This window comes from Oncorhynchus keta, chromosome 19 (assembly GCF_023373465.1).
Source record: "Oncorhynchus keta strain PuntledgeMale-10-30-2019 chromosome 19, Oket_V2, whole genome shotgun sequence".
NCBI lineage: Eukaryota > Metazoa > Chordata > Actinopteri > Salmoniformes > Salmonidae > Oncorhynchus > Oncorhynchus keta.
The window spans coordinates 66540276-66557300 of NC_068439.1; the positions used below are offsets into that span (position 1 = coordinate 66540276).

The 17025-nt window shown below is 40.2% G+C and overlaps 2 protein-coding genes and 1 long non-coding RNA gene across 4 annotated transcripts; 1 reads left to right on the forward strand and 2 right to left on the reverse strand.

Annotated features, from left to right (window-relative positions):
• Positions 1 to 45: 45 nt before the first annotated feature.
• LOC118398730 (katanin p60 ATPase-containing subunit A1-like) lies at positions 46 to 7255 on the forward strand. 2 transcript variants are annotated; one of them, XM_035794375.2, is made up of 11 exons: positions 46 to 269; positions 556 to 781; positions 892 to 1037; positions 2296 to 2485; positions 2825 to 2940; positions 3060 to 3165; positions 3274 to 3432; positions 3578 to 3704; positions 3881 to 4015; positions 5988 to 6114; positions 6350 to 7255. In XM_035794375.2, the coding sequence occupies exons 2-11, from the start codon at positions 620 to 622 to the stop codon at positions 6546 to 6548; spliced, it is 1467 nt and encodes a 488-aa protein (XP_035650268.1). In that variant the 5' UTR covers positions 46 to 269; positions 556 to 619; the 3' UTR covers positions 6549 to 7255. The 2 variants fall into 2 exon arrangements, with proteins under 2 accessions (XP_035650268.1, XP_035650269.1); XM_035794376.2 differs by having other exon boundaries at positions 619 to 781.
• A 42-nt stretch (positions 7256 to 7297) lies between these two features.
• On the reverse strand, positions 7298 to 11021 carry LOC118398731 (glycoprotein integral membrane protein 1-like). Its single transcript, XM_035794377.2, has 8 exons — positions 10813 to 11021; positions 10235 to 10306; positions 10036 to 10135; positions 9795 to 9949; positions 9490 to 9649; positions 9136 to 9356; positions 8887 to 9050; positions 7298 to 8708 (listed from the first exon to the last, which is right to left on the reverse strand). Exons 1-8 carry the CDS (start codon positions 10900 to 10902, stop codon positions 8570 to 8572), a joined length of 1101 nt encoding a protein of 366 aa, XP_035650270.1. The 5' UTR covers positions 10903 to 11021; the 3' UTR covers positions 7298 to 8569.
• Positions 11022 to 13200: 2179 nt separating this feature from the next.
• On the reverse strand, positions 13201 to 16884 carry LOC118398734 (uncharacterized). The gene is made up of 4 exons (XR_004828678.2): positions 16751 to 16884; positions 13879 to 14012; positions 13708 to 13781; positions 13201 to 13560 (listed from the first exon to the last, which is right to left on the reverse strand). It is a non-coding gene; the product is annotated as an uncharacterized LOC118398734 (long non-coding RNA).
• Between the last annotated feature and the right edge of the window lie 141 nt (positions 16885 to 17025).

Genomic DNA, 17025 nt, shown 5'->3' on the forward strand with positions numbered 1-17025 from the left:
AGAGGGACAACCGTAGTAGTACTGCTGCCGCTATTGTTTAGAATTCAGTTCAGGATATGACGCTTTGATAGCGTCAAACATTAGAGGCAGCTTTGGTGTTGTTGTAGCTGTCTTGTCATACGAAAATAAACCATATTTATGTAGCTATCAGTATTCTATATATTTTAGCCATTTTCAAAACCTTGGGGATCAATTTGTGTTTCAGTCAGTGGGTGCGGTTCTAAACTTTTTTTTGTCGTATTTTTCTTCCCCAATCAACAATGCAACAGGTGGGTCTAGCTAGTTAACGTTAGCACTAGAGCTAACTCGCATGCTAAATACGTTTGGGAGCTAGTTTGAAGTTGCATTTTTATGTGCCAGTAACGTTGTGACATACTTTTGCCAGTTGTATTACTGGTATTGTTTTTGTAAATCGCGGTGCTGTTTGCTCGTTCATCTGAAACGTGTTGGCAAGCTAGCTGAGTTAGTTAGCCAGCTAGCCAAGTTATGTTAAGTAAGCTATCATTCAGATAGAGCTGGCACATCCTTATGTCCGTTGATGTTTTGTTTTTACAGAGATTCTGTTGTCATCCCTTCTGGAGAGAACTGTACTAACAACTAATGTTCTTCATCACCTAGAATGAGTCTGCACGAGATAAGTGAAAACGTGAAACTTGCTCGAGAGTACTCTTTACTTGGGAACTACAGTTCTGCTATTGTTTGCTATCAGGGAGTACTTGAACAAATTAAGAAACACCTTTTTACATTAAGGGATAGTAGCTTCCAACAAAGATGGCAAAAGGTAAAATATAAGACGTTTCACTTTCCAAACTAAGTTTAATTTAAACCGAGTTTTGGTCAGACAATGTCTGCAACTGTCACTTCGACCCTTGCTCTTGACATCTCTTACAGGTATGGCAAGAGATAAACGAAGAAAACAAACAGGTTGAAGAAATAATGACAACTCTAGAAAATTTTAAACTGGTGACCACCCCATCCAAACCACCAAGTAATAAAGATGGCATTAGTGACATATGGCCTGTACAAATAGAATGCAGGTACTGTATGGACTCATTTCTCACACATTCCTATTCTATTGTATAATTTACTGGCCCATTCATAAGTGGATATTGCACTTTACTGGGAAAATATATTTAAACTGTTTTCAGGTCTTTACATTAGTATCTGATTGGGTGTGTAGTTTGGTTAGTAAGCTGTTTGTCTGAATAAAATAATTAATGTGTGGGATTATTGCTCAGAGTACCTGATAGTAAGTAGTCTGCTCTCTTTCTTGCAGTGCTAAATGTTACCTTTTTAGTTTTTGCTGAACATTAATGTATTATTTGGAGTGCCACCCGGTACTTAAATCTGCACAATGGAGACTGGCAGTAGTCTATGTACATAGTCATTGAACACTGGTCACTTCAATATTGTTTGCATACTGTTTTACCTACTTCATATGTATATACTGGATTCTAGTCGAGGCTCATCCTATATAACTACTGTTGTGCACACCTTTTCTATACATCATGTACATACTTTTGATCATGAAGTGTGTGTGGACACCTGCTTGTCGAACATCTCATTCCAAAATCATGGGCATTAATATGGATTTGGTCCCCCCCTTTGCTGCTATAACAGCCTCCACTCTTCTGGGAAGGCTTTCCACCCGATGTTGGAACATTGCTACAAGAGCATTAGTGGGCGATTAGGTCTGGCTCGCAGTCGGCGTTCCAATTCATCCCAAAGGTGTCCGATGGGGTTGAGGCCAGGGCTCTGTTCAGGCCAATCAAGTTCTTCCACACCGATCTCGGCAATCCATTTCTGCATGGTTCTCTCTTTGTGCACAGTGGGATTGTCACGCTGAAACAGGAAAAAGCCTTCCCCCACAAAATTGGGAGGACAGAATTGTCTAGAATGTCATTGTATGCTGTAGTGTTAAGACTTCCATTCACTGGAACTAAGGTGCCTTGCCCGAACCATGAAAAACAGAGAAACAGACACCTTTGGGATGAATTGGAACACCGACTGCGAGGCAGGACCAATCGCCCAACATCAGTGCCCGATCTCACTAATGCTCTTGTGGCTGAATGGAACCAAGTCCCTGCAGCAATGTTCTAACATCTAGTGGAAAGCCTTGCCAGAAGAGTGAAGGTTGTTATAGCAGCAAAGGGGGGACCTAATGATTTTGAAATTAGATGTTCGATGAGCAGGTGTCCATATACTTTTGGCCATGTATTGTATATCTAAGCAACCAACAAGATGTTATTTGATTTGCTTAGGTTGATTGAGTAGTATTTCCTTCTTTCCTCAAAGATCCTCACCTCTTCCGGTTAGGGGGCCCCCGGTTCCCTACAAAGAGGGTAAACATCACAACAACCGCCTGTATGTGGCTGGTGTGCGGGCTCCGCATCGCCAGTCAACACGCGGGCCCAATGGTGACAGAGCCAAACCTTTGAAGAGCAAGGAAAAGAAAGAGGCCCTAGCCACACCAAAAGACGATAATGTGAACAAAGTACCATTAAGGATTAAAATATGGATGGGAAGGTCCTTTGTTACACCCTCCTTTCACATAATACAGATTTAATCCTCCTAGATTTTCTTAGGTTTACAATTAAAAATATATATTTTTATTGTGTTACTGTCCCAGGAACTGGCACAGGGAAAATGCTTTGCTGGCATTACCCTATCTTAACTTAAACTATTTGCACTGTAGACTAAAAATGTGTCAATCTACTTGTTACCTAAAATCATCACCTGGTTCCTGGCTTAAAAAAACCTCTGCCACGCGGCTGCATTGAGCCCCCTCAAGACTGACAAATAATCCTTTATGTTTGTTTTGCAGAACAAATTGGAAGTTTCTGAGAAATATGTGAAGAAATTTGATGGGCAAGGATATGACAAAGATCTTATTGAGGCCCTGGAGAGAGACATCATATCACAGAACCCCAATGTTAAATGGTGTGTGTGACTGTCTGATTTATTAACTGTCCTGAACAGGATAATTCTAAAAACACACAAAATGTTTCTCTTTGTAAGGATTGTCTAACAGGAAATACTTGTTTGTTTAATGCCTGTAGGGATGATATTGCAGATTTGGAAGAAGCAAAAAAGCTTTTAAAAGAAGCTGTTGTGCTACCCATGTGGATGCCAGAGTTTTTCAAAGGCATACGAAGACCATGGAAGGTATACATGGAAGCCCAAGGACCACTTGATTAATAAGTTATTTTGATTGGAAGAGTTGATACGATGCCTTGCTAATATGTGGTGTATCCATGTGCAATATTTTCCTAGGGTGTGCTGTTGGTGGGTCCTCCAGGCACAGGAAAGACTCTTCTGGCCAAAGCCGTTGCGACAGAGTGCAGAACCACATTCTTCAATGTTTCATCTTCTACTCTCACTTCCAAGTACAGAGGGGAGTCTGAAAAACTGGTCCGCCTTCTATTTGAAATGGTAAGATCCTCGTCAGCTTCCCTGCCCAGGCGGAATATTTTCTTCCTAGAAGAAAATCTGGTGGTATCATATTACATGATGTGAAAGGGTGGTGTTTTTTTAGGTGTTGTGGCTCTAGTCAGTGTTTCTTTTCTCTTCTGGACAGGCCCGGTTCTGTGCTCCCACCACCATATTCATCGATGAGGTTGACTCCATGTGCAGCCGCAGAGGAACGTCAGAGGAACATGAGGCTAGCCGACGGGTGAAGGCAGAGCTGTTGGTCCAGATGGATGGTACACAAACAGCAGCTACTCTGCTTATAGAAGGCCAAATTAATTACATGCACAATTCATGTCTATATAAAAAAATATCTTGCCCAATAAATTATTGTACCCTAAATACATAGCAGTAATTGAATTTTGCTATAGTTTTTATGCTATCGTTCCTAGGATATTATGCTGTTGTTTAGGTGTGGGAGGAGCATCAGAGAATGAGGATCCCTCTAAGATGGTGATGGTGCTGGCAGCCACTAACTTCCCCTGGGACATTGATGAGGCTCTGAGGCGACGTCTGGAGAAAAGAATCTACATCCCTCTGCCTTCAGGTCCACAAACACTACTCACTGTAAATCGTCTATCATAGTCCAAAACATGTAGGCATATGGACAGCAGTATTCTAGAATATTTGTCTGTTGGCTTTCATACTTTTTGATTTCTCAAGCAATTTATCCAACTGTCAACACATTCAAATGAATAGAGGACGCTTACCGAAACTGCATTGGTTGGGAATCGTGGGGAGGTGCGCGTTCGGCCTGTGCGTTCCCCTTTGGATGGGTGCCTCAGCGCTACGTAGCTATGTCACAATGGGACACCGGACTATCACGTGTCAGAGTCTGGACTATGATAATTTACACTTGACAGTGCTTTCCAGTTAAACATCTAAAATCTAAAGGTGTATATACATATACACACACACACACACACACACACACACACACACACAGTGCTTTCGGAAAGTGTTCAGGCCCCTTGACTTTTTCCACATTTTGTTACATTACAGCCTTATTCTAAAATTGTTTAAATAAAATTAAAAACTCAGCAATCTACACACAATACCCCATAATACAAAGCGAAAACATGTTTTAGAATTTTTTGCACATTTTAAAAACAGAAATACTTTATTTACATAAGTATTCAGACCCTTTGCACCTGAGCTCAATTTCGAGTCTCATAGCATCTTGTTTCCATTGATCATCCTTGAGATGATTTGAGTCCACCTGTGGTAAATTTTATTGATTGGACATTATTTGGAAATGCACACACCTGTCTTTATAAGGTCCCACAGTTGACAATGCATGTCAGAGCCAACAAATTGTCCGTAGAGCGCTGAGACAGGAGTGTTTCGATGCACAGATCTGGGGAAGACTACCAATTTTTGCATTGAATGTCCTAAAAAGAACACAGTGGCCTCCATAATTCTTAAATGGAAGAAGTTTGGAACCTCCTAGAGCTGGCTGCCCGGCCAAACTAAGCAATCGGGGGAGAAGGGCCTTGGTCAGGGAGGTTTCCAAAAACCCAATGGTCACTCTGACAGAGCTTCAGAGATCCTCTGTGGAGATGGGAGAACCTTCCAGAAGGACAACCATTTCTGCAGCACTCCACCAATCAGGCCTTTATGGTAGAGTGGCCAGATCGAAGCCACTCCTGAGTAAAAGGCACATGACAGGCCGCTTGGAATTTGCCAAAAGGTACCTAAAGGACTCCGACAATGAGAAACAAGATTCTCTAGTCTGATGAAACCAATATTGAACTCTTGGCATGAATGACAAGCGTCACATCTGGAGGAAGCCTGGCATCATCGCTACGGTGAAGCATGATGGTGGCAGCATCATGCTGTGGGGATGTTTTTCAGCAGCAGGGACTGGGAGACTAGTCAGGATCGAAGCAAAGTACAAAAAGATCCTTGATGAAAACCTGCTCCAGAGAGCTCAGACTGGGGTGAAGGTTCACCTTCCAACAAGACAACAACCGTAAGCACACAGCCAAGACAACGCAGGAGTGGCTTTGGGACAAGTCGCTGAATGTCCTTGGGGCCCAGCCAGAACCGGACTTGAACCCACTCAAACATCTCTGGAAAGACCTGAAAATAGTTGTGCAGCGACGCTCCCCATCCAGCCTGACAGAGCTTGAGAGGATCTGCAGAGAAGGGGAGAAACTCTCCAAATACAGGTGTGCCAAGCTTGTAGCATCATACCCAAGAAGACTCGAGGCTGTAATCACTGTACTGAGTAAAGGATGAACAATGGAAACAGGATGCACCTGAGCTCAATTTCGAGTCTGAGTACGTATTTACATAAGTATATTTGTTCTCTAAATTTGTAAACATTTCTAAACCTGTTTTCGCTTTTTCATTATAGGATATTGTTTTACATTGAGAATTATTTATTTAATCCATTTTAGAATAAGGCTGTAACGTAACAAAATGTGGAAAAGGGGAAGGGGTCTGAATACTTTCCGAATGCACTGTATATATTAATTCACAATGGCGTACGTGATGTTTGCTTGTTTTCTCTGCAGCCAAGGGCAGAGTGGAGCTGCTGAAGATAAACCTAAAGGAGCTGGAGCTGGCCAATGATGTGGACATGGCCAAGATAGCAGAGCAGATGGAGGGCTACTCAGGAGCAGACATCACCAACGTGTGCAGGTAAGGCCTTTACTTTTTCACGTTAGTTTTTTCTTCAACAAATAGAAACCAGTCACAAATAAACAAGATTAGTCAAGTATGTTAGTTCCAATAACTCAGCGAAGACTATCACTGATTTGAAAACGAGATGCCTCTCAAATAATGGAATAAAGAACCACTGTTAACCAAATTGTGGAAAGTAATGTTATTTGTGTTCCATTGCCTGGAGTGAACCCTCTCTCCATGACGTCTGTAGGGACGCCTCTCTGATGGCCATGCGGCGAAGGATCGAGGGGCGGACGCCAGAGGAGATCCGTAACATCTCCCGAGACGAGATGCACATGCCCACCACCATGGAGGACTTTGAGTCTTCTCTGAAGAAAGTGTCCAAGTCTGTGTCAGCTTCTGACCTGGAGAAGTATGAGAAGTGGATTGAAGAGTTTGGCTCCTGCTGAAAGTTAATCAGGAAGCCTGCAGCACCTCATCTGCAGAGGAATTAGTAGGAGGCTCAGTATATATTCTGGGAACAATACTTTAACTCATGTCTTCCTTTTCTTTGTAAATGATTTCTATTTTAGGCTAGGTCATGCGACATGCCTTAAAGTAGGGTAACCAACTGCTTCTCTTGGTAAATGTCCTCCTGGATACAGTCCATATACCACACCCAGGGGTGCCTTGTACTGATTATAAACATAAATAGAATGGTAAACATTTATATTTATGTCATACCGGTGGTATAGTCTGATATACACATGGTTGAAATGCTGTTTCAGCCAATCAACATCCAGGACTCAAACTACATGGTTTACAATATGCAATTAGTCAGCCTCGTGGGCATAACAAAATTGGTAGAAAACATTCCCAGATTTGTGTTCAATAGGTTTTATTATGGGTCCACAGAGCTAATCCTATAATCCTTACTATATTTGCCTTGAACAAATTTTGCTACCAAAGTATCCAGTGTCTTTGATCTGGTGATGTGCTTTTGGGGATATCTGTTAATCAAAGTTACACTACCTGAAACCATTTATTATATGCACTTTATTTGATCTTCTTAATGTGTACTTAGGAGACTACCTGGTTCAAATTTGAATATATACATGCATAAACACTAAGAATTTTGTTAATCAATTTTAAAGTAAAATATGACTTGCATTGACAAGGCTTACATGTGCTTTGTGTAGACTTGAGTGAATGTCACAAGAACATTTACAGAAACATTTTTATTGAGCAGGATTTGGGAATTCAATGTACAGTTTGATTTGAATGAAAATACATGATGCACACATGCCATGCTCCCATGCGTTTAGTAAAACACAAGATTGAAATTGAATTGAGGCACCATAGAAGCAAAATGTAAAATAAGTTCTAATTCACCCACTCAAGTTCAAATCAGCATGCAGTTTCCTATTATGAAGTTGTTTCATTGACAGCTAACTGCATTCCATACTATGGCTACTAAGTCAATGTGCCAGGGCCCCATATGTCAACCATGAGCCTAATCTTGAGAATCACATTGATACAATTTTATTTTGCTCATGCCTAGCCTGCTTTGAGGCAAACCAGCCAATAAGCTATTGGGAGAGGAGTAGGTTTGACTATTCTTATACTAAAGTGTAGCTTCAGATATCTATGTTGACAGTGCACGGCCATTGCGAGTAATTCACATTGCAGAGAACATCCATTGTCATTCACTCATATTGCAAAAAACATCCAGTAACCATATTCATACATTTCAAGGCATAAAGCAGCATATTCAGAGTGAACAGAAATGGACTGTATAGACAGGAGACTCTAAAGCAGTTAATGTCTGTTCTATACTTTCCAGGTCTATCTGCAATGTTCTGTGACAGAGATCATTCAGCTACAGGAACTAACTGCCATCTGTCTATCAATTGAAATGGTTGGAATGAGATCTATTTGCTCAGTATGTTCAACACTGCACTCATAATGATGGGTGCAAGACTAGGACCACCAGTCCTTTAATGAACCTAAGCGCGCAGGCCCGTCAAGTTCAGACAAATTGTAATACCAACGTAAAAATGTTTTGTTGACATTTGACAACAAATGCATTGGTGAGTCTCTGACAATATTATGCACTGGTTCAAATACAGTAAATAAAAACTGTTTGTCTTATGATTTAAAGTTGCATGCAAACAAACACCAAATCTTCAGTTCAATCCTCCAGTCAGAATGATAAAATATGAAATGAGCAATCAAAAATAAACCAATAGGAAGTCAGTGTTTCATAATGCAAAGTAGAATGGTTACAGAGGCACTGTGAGGTAACACAATCATAATATGAAAAGTAATGCAGTATGCAGCTCTGCTTCCACTAGTAACATTTCAGATTCCTTCTTTGAGGGGAGGGTATAATGTTTGAGAAATAAAGCTAAACATGTTATGTTTGCAATGCATGTGTAATAAGTGCTACAAAGAGATTATGGTTTCTCTAACCACATAATGCCTTGTGTTTTCAACAGATGCAATCAGACTCCTCTTCAGTTTTCAATGGGGGCCTTTTCACCTCCTCTACCTCTATTTCAACGTTCTCCAGCAGGGTGTGTTTCTCATCTTCCGGCATCAGAGTCACAGGATTTAAATGGAAAATTCCCCTAGAGGAAAAGTACATTATCATGAGCATCACAGTTAAGAAAAGATGAGAAAACAGATGTGCCTAATTAACTGGTCTTGGCACAAAGGTAAAAATCCTGCACACTGACCAGGCAGTGTTTAATTTAATTCTACAATAATGATGTGAGCAGGTTCAACAGGACCTGTGTGAAAACGTACTTGTGTTCGCATGTTGGGAAGAACATGTCCAGGATCTTGACAATGACCGCTGACCCAACCACACCAATCACTACCACCCACATGACCAAGAAGAACAGGGGCAAGGACTCAGACCAGAAGCGTCGCAAGCGGTCCCTCACCTCCTCCACCCATCGACACATGGCCTGCAAACAGATTTTAAGTCCAGAGCACATTGTAGTAGAGAAATTTTACAATATTCGATTTTGATCCAATGTCCAATTTACTTACACTGTAAGAAGAGATAGATTCTTTGAGTGGTGCCTCTGTCTGCATCTGATCAGACAGCCCTCCCAAGTCATCACCCTCATCATTGTTATCATACAGCAGGTCTGGGTCCATGCGGAGGGGAGTCTCCGGGAGCTTGCCTGGGGCAGCAGTCTCCTCCTGGGTGGTGTCCGCATGCTTCAGAGGGTAATGACTGGTGGTCTGGGACATCACTTGATATTCAGCTGAGCAGAAGGAAGTGGATCATTATCATTCACAAATTGATTTAGGAACATTGCTTTAGCAATGGAATCCAGTTATCTTGTCCATTTCATGTGAGAGTATGAAAAGTGAATGAAAATGGCTGTTCTTGCATACCTTTTTTAGGATTTGTTGGATCTGTGATGACCACATCATTTTCCCTTGGGATCCTGAAAATCTCGCTGTGTCCAATGGGATAGGTGTTGGTATACTGCGCAAGCGTCTGGAAATTGGGGCTCATCAGTATCTTCACTTCACACATTTCTGGCTGCTGGACCTAAATGATAGAAAAGGATACAAAGCCATAAGAGCACAGATTTTCCATCATTGTACCACCATGGTGCAAATATGCTCATTTAGCTGTTACATAAATATCCTAACACCATTATTCTATGGTCCTTTTCTCAATCAACTAACTTTACCTTTTTCCCCTCCATCTCGATGACCTCGCTGAACACTTGGAGAGCCACCACCTCTTCTGAATCACTCCACAAGCGATTCTGGCTCACCATCACCCGGGTGACAGTGGAGACATAGTCACCAGATTCAAATTCACTTGTGCCATTGGTGGTATCCACTGTAAACAAAGTGAAAGGCTGTTTTACATCAGGTGCAGAATGCTGTAGCTAAGTTATATGCACCAGAAACATTTTCACTACTCACACAGCAAGGCTTGGCAGTTCAACCTGGTCACCCCTGACAACTCCACAGGGATGTCATTGATGAGCACCTGCTCTTCATCCACTGAAATATTCAGGTTGATCTGAAAATTAACATGTGTTGAGCTATACGTTATGTTGTTATTCAATATCATTCTGACAGGCTTAATCATAGACCATTATATTATTATAGTATAGCTTACCTGCAAGTTGTTGGACTCCTGCACCCGTGTATCATTCAATGTCCCTGCTGTCACATTGATCAGAATACTTTCCTGTGTGAGAATCAATAATAGGAAAGCTGCCATTAATTATTATGATCATGATATAAGTTAGCTAATGTGGTAGGCAGCAAGGTATTCACCAAAACATCAGAACATTCGAGAGCGCATTCCAGCTTGCTAGTATTACGCTCATGCAACCTGGCTAACATAAACATTAGCTAGCTGCAATGAGTCAGATAGCAACAAAAGGTAACTGTAGCATCCATTAGCCAAATAACGTTAGCTAGCTAGCTACCAAGATTAGCATTACTTTTATTTTTTTAACCTTTATTTAACTAGACAAGTCAGTTAAGAACAAATTCTTATTTACAATGACGGCCTACCGGGGAACATTGGGTTAACTGCCTTGTTCAGGGGCAGAACGGTATATTTTTACATTGTCAGCTCCGGGATTCGATCTCGAAACCTTTCGATTAACTTACTGGCACAACGCTATAATCACTAGGCTACCTGCCCCTCAATTCATGTAGCTATCTAGTGGTAGAGTAGTCTCCTACCGTGTTTAATTGTCGAGGTGAAGACTCGGTGAAAATGAATGACATAAACAGTACACATAGAGTATAAACTGATGTTCGTTTCATCGCCATCTTCTAGCTGTCGTATTATCGTGGAGGAAACAACACCCCCGGCCCAAGTGACACCGAAATCAATCAAGAGCGCGTGCGCAAGCATGGCGGTTCTTCTTGAAACAACATTTGGTGATAGTCATTTATTCACAGAACGGCCTAAAAGTAAGAAAACATGCACCAACGTTAATGTCTGGTTACACACAGCCTACATTTGATAATGACATTTGCTCAAATTAAAATCTCAACTGTTATTCTACTGCTAGCAAGATTGCTAACCATTGACAATCTATAGCATATTGCTAGCTAACTAGTAAAGCTAAATGTTAGCTAACTTGTTAGTGTTATATTTCAGATAACTCGCTAACATTTCAGAAACATAGGATTGCCATGGATACGCTTAATATGACAGTTTACTCAGTGTTGATGTGGTGGATCATTGAAACGAAGGCCGGGAGAGAATTCCTAGCCCAATATTAATGGTCTAAAGGAGTCTAACGTTAATCCTTACAGTCCAAGGACATCCCAAGGCGAATTGGTTTGGAAGCCAAAACAACCAAATTCTCAAACTAAACGTGAATCAATTCTCAATTGCGGTACGGTTCTAGAAGTTTATAACGTAGGTGCACACGGGTCGAGAGAAAGATTTGAGATGACAGACAGTTGTAGTTGGATGTCCATACTACACAGTGGTGCATACTCTTGCCTGCATCTAGTAGGTCTAGGCTCTGGTGTAGTTGTCATTATAGTCCAACCATTGTAAACGAGAGTTTCTATTGGACAAATTCATATGTTTATCCCCATTTCGTTCCGTTTACGAAACGTTTTTCAACCGAATCGGCGGAATGAATACAGCCCTGATCGCGCACAAACAGTTCACTTTCATAGCCACATACAAACAGCTTATTGTATTCGTTCTCGCATCTACGTGCTCTCCTCTCACATTTTCCCGTTGCTTGTGGACTTCAATGCAGAACACATCAGCTGCCTGTGACCTACCGAAAACTTTTCCATATCATAACCGCTACATTGTTGTCACCATATTAGCTTCATAGTCAACATAGCTAATAACTAACGCGTTAGTAAACCCACTACAATCATGCAGTATAGTCAGTAAACAGTTTAGCGGTTAGACCGGTGGCAAATTTGTAACACCAAAAGCTTACCTTGACTTGACTTGGAATAGTTCCACCGAGGTAAAAACAGTTTCAAGTTGGATATTCGCGCTTTCAAACCACTTGAGCCACAGACTCCAAGTAAATGTCGTGATGCTGGAAAAATTGCGGACAACATTGCACAGGTCTTATTTTCACGATTTGGACATGAATTCGCTTTCCAAAACGAATAAACATGTGGAAATGTGAGTAGCATTTTGTATACCCAGTTGAATTAGTTAGGGAGCGTAAACAAAGTACAAACTTGTTTACATTCGAATTTCAATAGCTCCTTGGTCATGTGACCTATTTGACTCAAACAATGTTCAGAATGTCCACTGAATGCCCTTCTGTATTGCACACCCTTTGGTTCGTTCATTTTCGTCTCACACGTTTTTACATACATTTTTCTGAATTTCAATAGCTCCTTGCTCATGTGACCTAACTTCCAACAAGGTTCAGAATGTCCAATGTGGGCCTACACATTGCACACTCTTTAGTTTGTCCATTTTCATCTCACACGTTTTTACATGAAATGTAAAAAATTTACAATTTCAATAGCTCCTTGGTCATGTCACCTAATGACTTCAAACAAGGTGACTGCCCTTATATATTGCACACCCTTTAGTTTGTCCATTTCCATCTCACTCAATTTTACATACATTTTCAGAATTTAAAACTTCAATAGCTCCTTGGTCATGTGACCTACTGGACTCAAACAAACTTCAGAATGTCCACCGACTAGCCTTATATATTGCACACTCTTGTTTGTATTATGTAAAATCAGACAGTATAACGTACCTTTTTTATAGTTTTAAATTTCAATAGCTCCTTGGTCATGTAAATTACACACCTAAGAAGCGTGCAGTGGATATACACCCATATTGCATAACCTCTAGTCATGTATCTTCTATATTGTTGTACATCAATATTAGTTTGACAATTAGTGGGTTCAGTGTTGTGTTAACCCTTTTCTTTAATATTTATCTATAATAATTGGTAGTTCTAAATATTTATTTTTATTTTGCCACAGTACACAATAGGAGAGAGACAGATAATATCTCCTTTCATCGTTAATATCAACCATAAAGGAAAAGGGCAAAGTACGAGAGTCATGTTATTAATTGTCCAAAGCAGGGATGGAGAGTGAGCTAGTGAGATAGGCTGCAGTGGGTTTGCTGGGAAATACATATACTGAAGATGTAACCACAGTAATGGTGGCCAGAAAATCAATGAATGAAAATTGAATATTGAAAAATTAAACAGAAATTGCAGACCTGTAATCTTTTCTGACATGTCAACAGACACTTTACTTCAAATAAGTACAAATCATTTCACAGTGTTAACTTTCTCTTTATCCCTGGTTGATGTACATTTCAGAGCCTCTTCAGTGTGGATGGGGTATAGCAATACATTTTCAACAATACAGACAACACTTCCAGTTTGTGTTCTTCACTCTGAACTGTTTTGTCTTCATTCCTAGGCACAGCACATGGAACCACCATCGGCATGCCAAACATTCAATCTAAAACAAAACGTAACACGTTATAAATTATATCAAATATCCATGCAGTATGACGAATTAGCCATCCATTGTGTTATATAATAAAATTGTCTTGCATGCCGTCACTGTTGTCAAAAGATTATAAACATGTTAAATAAAGTTACTAACCCAGTCAGTCTTTGGGCCACATGCAGGTTCTTTGTCAGTGGCACACATGAAACAGTTCTTGGCTTTGTTGAACTCTGAAATCATAGGCATGAACTGAACATATGGCTATCCCACACAACTACATAAAAATAAAGAATTTACATTTACTTTGAATTAAATGTCATTACATACCAGACATTTTTAGTAAATCCTCAGCCATTTCTTTTCGCAGATGCTCCATGTGTTTTTTGTGAAGGTTCTATATCAATTTGGGAGGGGATGTTGGGGAAGTTCTGTGCAACTTCCTTGGCCATCATCAGTGTTCTCTTTTTTATGTAAACATAATGGAATTCTGATTAGTTATAGGCAAATAAATACGCAGGCCAAAACTGTATGCTGATTTCCTTATCAATATAATCTAATAGAGGTAATTTCCTTTATACCCCATTCTACACACAGCCTAAATTATAGGCACTGAACCATTTACAGGAGAATAATAAAAGTAGCATGTAGGCTTTAATAAAAAAATATATAAAGTGACAGCTTCATCAGTACGTGCTTAAAGAAAGTCATATCACAAAGATCACAACTGACAGTTTCAGTCTATGACAATCGAGAATGAATTGTAAGCACCAAAGTGTGTTAAAGTGTGTTTGTCAAAATAATATCTGAAAATGACAGTTGTTGAACATAATACTTCTATTTGCAATAGCAATTTATGATATATGCAGTTCAGGAATATTACATGTATCAACACTACATGTAGGACGGACATAAGACATTCCCACATACAGTAAACACATGCATAGAGGCATTTTTCAGCTCTGATTTTACCAGTCAGAATCCAGAATGGATATGACAATGTGGCAGCACAGGACGTAATACACCCTTACAACAATCTACTTCTTGATCTTCTTTACTTCTTATTTGGTAAACTGCTACTGTGTGTCAAGAAAAGAGCCCCAATTAGGGGTTAGTGTACTCCAGTAAAAAAAGGTCTGGTTTAGATGAAAAACTATTGCCCTGTGTCCCTGTTCATAGGGGCATGAGAGACTAGTCAGTGGTAGAATTGAGTTGGCACTTTATTGGCCCAAATAACCACAGACCCAGAAGGTTGAGTAATTAGTCTTTTTCTTTTTTTTGCATTGACTTATGGTGTCAAGAATAGGATCCAAAGTGTTAGGAAATATTTGTTAAAATCAAATCAAATTGTATTTGTTACATACACATGGTTAGCAGATGTTAATGCGAGTGTAGCGAAATGCTTGTGCTTCTAGTTCCGACAATGCAGTAATAACCAACGAGTACTCTAACCTAACATTTCACAGCAACTACCTACTACACAAGTGTAAAGGGATGAAGAATATGTACATAAAGATATATGAATGAGTGATGGTACAGAACGGCATAGGCAAGATGCAGTAGATGGTATCGAGTACAGTATATACATATGAGATGAGTAATGTAGGGTATGTAAACATATAAAAGTGGCATTGTTTAAAGTGGCTAGTGATACATGTATTACATAAAGATGGCAAGATGCAGTAGATGGTATAGAGTACAGTATAAACATATGAGAAGAGTAATGTATGGTATGTAAACATTATATTAAGTGGCATTGTTTGAAGTGGCTAGTGATATATTTTTTACATACATTTTTCCAATATTAAAGTGGCTGGAGTTAAGTCAGTATGTTGGCAGCAGCCACTCAATGTTAGTGGTGGCTGTTTAACAGTCTGATGGCCTTGTGATAGAAGCTGTTTTTCAGTCTCTCGGCCCCTACTTTGACCTCGTCTTCTGGATGATAGCGGGGTGAACAGGCAGTGGCTCGGGTGGTTGTTGTACTTGATGATCGTTATGGCCTTCGTGTGACATCGGGTGGTGTAGGTGAATTAAGTTGTCATAATTACCATGTAAGTCTATGGAAGGGGGTGAGAACCATGAGCCTCCTAGGTTTTGTATTGAAGTCAATGTACCCAGAGGAGGACAGAAGCTAGCTGTCCTCCTGCTACACCATGGTGCTACCCTACAGAGTTCTGTTGAGGCTACTGTAGACCTTTATTGCAAAACAGTGTGTTTTAATGTGAGAACGATAACTTTAAATGTTTCATTATTTTTATGAAATTCACTGAGGATGGTCCTCCCCATCCTCCTCTGAAGAGCCTTCACTGGATGTCATAAGGTGAATGCACCAATTTGTAAGTCGCTCTGGATAAGAGCGTCTTCTAAATGACTTAAATGTAAATGTAAATGTACACTATTTCGACTGGTTTTAAAACAGTTGCAGCAGACAGTATTTTTTCAGTGACAACACGTTTGTGGCGTCCATCTTCTGTTTACGCACAGGTGTTCAGTGATGCAGATAGCTAATTACTACAGGTAGTCAACTCTGTCTTCCGTAAACAAGCAATGTAACATGGAAATATGGCAGCGTGGGAACCCTAACCCTATAAAGTTGTGTATCCAAAACCTTATCGCAAGTGATGCATGTTAATGTTCAGACAGAGTGTCAGGGCTCTTATCAAAACTCCCCCATACAGAAGACACCTTTTTTCTTATTCTTATGTGTGATTGTAATGGAACTGAGAGTCGTGATCAACGGCTATGAAATTCCTTGCTAAGAATTTAACTCCATTGTCCTGGAATTAAATTCTTAGCAAGGGAATTCCTAATGTCTTGTGATGTGTTGCTCTCATAATGCTGATAATCTCCTTTTTTTAAGTTATGCAAAATCAAATTCTACAACTACTGCCTCATCCACAATGTCCAGAGAGACTTTATTGTGCAGACTGGAGATCCAACTGGGACTGGCTGTGGTGGAGCATCTGTCTATGGGTCAGTCCATTTCATCAGCATCAATGTCTAAAATCATCACAGCTGTTTTTTAATTATTACAGGAATGTTGATAGGTGAAACATGTGTCGATGTTCCCTGAGCAAAGCACTTAAACTTGCCTGAACGTCAGACTGTTACCATTGATTTTCAGTCTGACCGAGGTAGCCCTTAAAAATACGCAATAGTCTCTATACGCCAAAATGTTGAATACAATGATATTTACACTTACTTTACCAGTTGTACATGCTGTTGATCCTTTTGGCGGTAAGAGCAGGATATAGGGTATTCACAGGCGAGTGTTGTTTACTCAACTTTTTTTCAGCGCCGGTATGTCGCTTGTGTTTTCAATCTCTAGACCCATTGCACAATATGTAAACAAAGCCGAATGCAACTGAACGTAGTTGACCGAAGCATGTTTCCTCATAATCAGCTGGAAGTGTTTGCTGTCTGTGGTTCGGTTTCTCATGTGCGAATTGCAACAGTATTGAAAATAAAACCGGATAC

Coding starts and splice junctions, on each gene's coding strand:
- LOC118398730 (XM_035794375.2), top strand. CDS start 620: ATGAGTCTGCACGAGATAAGTGAAAACGTGAAACTTGCTCGAGAGTAC. Junction 2,486..2,824: donor CCACACCAAAAGACGATAAT/GTGAACAAAGTA, acceptor TTTGTTTTGCAG/AACAAATTGGAAGTTTCTGA. Junction 3,705..3,880: donor GCTGTTGGTCCAGATGGATG/GTACACAAACAG, acceptor GCTGTTGTTTAG/GTGTGGGAGGAGCATCAGAG.
- LOC118398731 (XM_035794377.2), bottom strand. CDS start 10,902: ATGGCGATGAAACGAACATCAGTTTATACTCTATGTGTACTGTTTATG. Junction 9,950..10,035: donor GAACTGCCAAGCCTTGCTGT/GTGAGTAGTGAA, acceptor CTTTGTTTACAG/TGGATACCACCAATGGCACA. Junction 9,051..9,135: donor AATCTATCTCTTCTTACAGT/GTAAGTAAATTG, acceptor ATCTGTTTGCAG/GCCATGTGTCGATGGGTGGA.